Below are 2,624 nucleotides of genomic sequence, written 5' to 3'. Positions count from 1 at the left end.
GGAGCTGTAAATTCTTTTACAACTGCAGCGCACACCTCAAAGGGCTCTTGAGGAAGCTCAAGTGTCATTAACGGAGGGGCAAAGTGGGGTTCTGGGTTGGAAACCAATTAAGAGACTAGGAGCCAAAATCATGAGAAATGGTCATTTTTTGATGTGGCAAAAGGTTAACTGTGCAGTGCTTCGTGGCTGTGTTCAGACTCCAGGCTAAAAATATTCCTCTCTGAGCTGGAAAGGGGCTTGCTGCGGCGTGATGCAAAGCTGTTAAGGTTAGCGCAAGCTGCAGAAAACGGGGCTGTTTCTGGCAAATGCATAATTAGGGTGAAAGTAGCCACGGTGGCTCTGTGAGACCCCAAAAGCGCTGCAGGGGTTTGAGGAGGGCTAAGAGATGGGGGGAGCTTGGGGAGCCTGGAGCTGGTGCCACTGGGGCTGCCCAGGCTCTTGGCGGAGGGGAGTCCCCGGTGGCACTGGGGGCTGGAGCCCCGACCCAGGCGCGTAGGGGGAAGCATGAACGGAGACGTCTTGTCTGATGGGAGTCGCTGCTGAGACAGGAAATATAGAAATTGCTGGATTGAAAAGTGAGGCTCCTCCGAAAGGCATCTGCTGAGGACCAGGAGGGTGGGCAGGCGGGGGAGCCGGGGAGGTGAAGGACTGCTGAGCCTCAGCCGTGTCCCACGGGGTGTCACACTGGTGCCGAGACGAGTTGCGCCGGTTCCCTGGGGCAGAGGTTGGAGTGCCTGGCGTTGGCGTCCCAGTGCTGCCCTCATTCCCAGCAAGTCTGGTCCTTACAGTCCAGGACACCTGCGGCAACGTCCGGAGAGTCTCAGCGAAAAAAGGAAAAAAAAAAAAAAAAAAAGGGAAGGAAAAAAAAGGGGGAAAAAAAAAGCAAAAAAAAAGCAGATATTCTGGCACAGAGATATGTTTTGACTTTCCTTGATGAAATGACATTTTTATTTCCAAAAACTGCCTAGATTGACTCTGCGTGCATATAGAGAGAAGGTGGAACAAACAAACCAGCGCATGTGACAGCAATAGGTTTTATTCTGGGGACAAACGAAACTTTTTGGTTGACTCAGAACAAGCTTTGTTGCTTTTTTCCTTTTGGGTTGAGTTGAAACACTTTTGGACCTGTGCGTCTGTTTCTGAAGCAGAAGAGAGTGAAATGTTTCTTTGCATGGTCACACCTGGACCCGCAGGTCCTGGGGTGGGATGACAGCCCCGGCTGGGAGCTGTTGCCTCCCGCTGGCTCTCGCTCATGGGTCGGAGCTGCCTCCATGCACCTTCTCCCAGGGGAGCCATGTAGAGCCTCTGTGCTCAGCTTCTGTCCTTGGTCACCTTTTTGCTGTATTGACTCCAGAAAGTGATCCCCCAAGTTAAGCATGTGCAACTGGGGAGGTGGGGACCCCCTGCCCTCGCTGATGCTGCACTCCCCAGGCTTCCCTTGGCTCCTCCAGGTCCTGCCACCTTGCACAGCACTAAAATCCCATGCGTGAAACAACTGCAGAAGAAACCCCGGACACCACGCTGTGACTGAGCCATGGGATAAAGTTCAGCAACTGCCTTAAGCCTCCTTCTAAAACCTTGTTAGCGACATGCAAAACAGCCCTGACATCTGAGCACAGCTGGAGAAGAAAAAAGGGTGCGTGCAAAGGCACCCAAAGACCCAGAGCCCTCTCCCTGCTCAGCCTGGAGAGACCCAACAAGTGAGCTATGTGGTAGAGAGGATGCTGGAGAGGACGGAGCCCTGTGCCGGGAGCAGGGATGCTGAGGGAGCAGGGATGCTCATGGAGGGGGTTGCTCACCCGGCCTCCCGTGTTGCTCGGGGGCGAGAGGTGGGGATGGGTGGAGGGAGAGGGTCTCTTCGCCTCCCGTTGCTGCCTGCTTCAGATGCCCTCGGCTTGTGAGGAGCCTGCCAAACGCTTTCCGTAGAAAAATGGATTATTCTACAGTCAGATTAATGGGCTTTCATTTTGCAAAACATCTGTCACTGTTAGTCCTGGACAGTGAGCGTGAAATTAGTTTTGACTGCAGAAAGGCAACGTCGGTGTGTAATATGTGACTTACATGACAACGGCCCAGGGAGCCAGCTGGGGAGTGGGAATTACCTGTTGAAGGGAGACGGGGGAGTGGAGGGTGCCCCGGGCCGGGCCTTGGGAGTGGGTGTCCTTGCTGTGCCCATCACCACAGCATTGGAGCTCCCGCCCTGCGGCTGGTGGAGCGTGCTGCGAGTGCTGGGGAGGAGAGAGGGAGGGTGAAGAGGGCACGGGGGCTCCGTCTCTGGTGATGTTTTTGAGTTGGGGTGCTGGCAGGTTGCTGCTGGAACGTGCATGAGTGCTGGGAGGGCTTGGCACAGGGAGGCTGTGCTCGGGCCCCGAAATGTGGGTCAGGGCACCAGCACAGCCTTCCTGTGTTTGGGGAAACAGCAGAAGTGAGCCGAAGGCCTCGCCGGGTGCACCTGGCCCATGCAACAAGTCGAGTCTGATGTTTAAGATGCAATACTGCCAACATTTCCAACCCTGGCTCCCCACCCCTTCATTTATTTAACCCCAATGTTTCCATGTTCCCCTGTTTCCTCTCTTCCTTTCCCACCTGACCCTTTTTGGATCCTACAGAGCCGTTCTGGGTCT

General features: G+C 54.8%; 1 protein-coding gene across 2 annotated transcripts in view; it reads left to right on the top strand.

Annotated features, from left to right (window-relative positions):
* GRM4 (glutamate receptor, metabotropic 4) overlaps positions 1 to 2,624 on the top strand; it is an 18,552-nt gene that overhangs the window by 12,412 nt on the left and 3,516 nt on the right. The window contains exon 6 of one of the 2 annotated variants that reach the window (XM_009327409.1): positions 2,002 to 2,025. In XM_009327409.1, the coding sequence (XP_009325684.1) occupies positions 2,002 to 2,025 (24 nt within the window). Of the gene's footprint in view, positions 1 to 1,451; positions 1,583 to 2,001; positions 2,026 to 2,624 lie in introns of those variants that run through there. The other variant, XM_009327408.1, reaches the window with a different exon arrangement.

The sequence above is a fragment of the Pygoscelis adeliae genome, unplaced genomic scaffold, assembly GCF_000699105.1.
Source record: "Pygoscelis adeliae isolate BGI_AS28 unplaced genomic scaffold, ASM69910v1 Scaffold197, whole genome shotgun sequence".
In the NCBI taxonomy this organism is placed as follows: Eukaryota; Metazoa; Chordata; class Aves; order Sphenisciformes; family Spheniscidae; genus Pygoscelis; species Pygoscelis adeliae.
The sequence above is the reverse complement of the archived record's forward strand: the minus strand, read 5'-3'. Positions and strand labels throughout refer to the sequence as shown.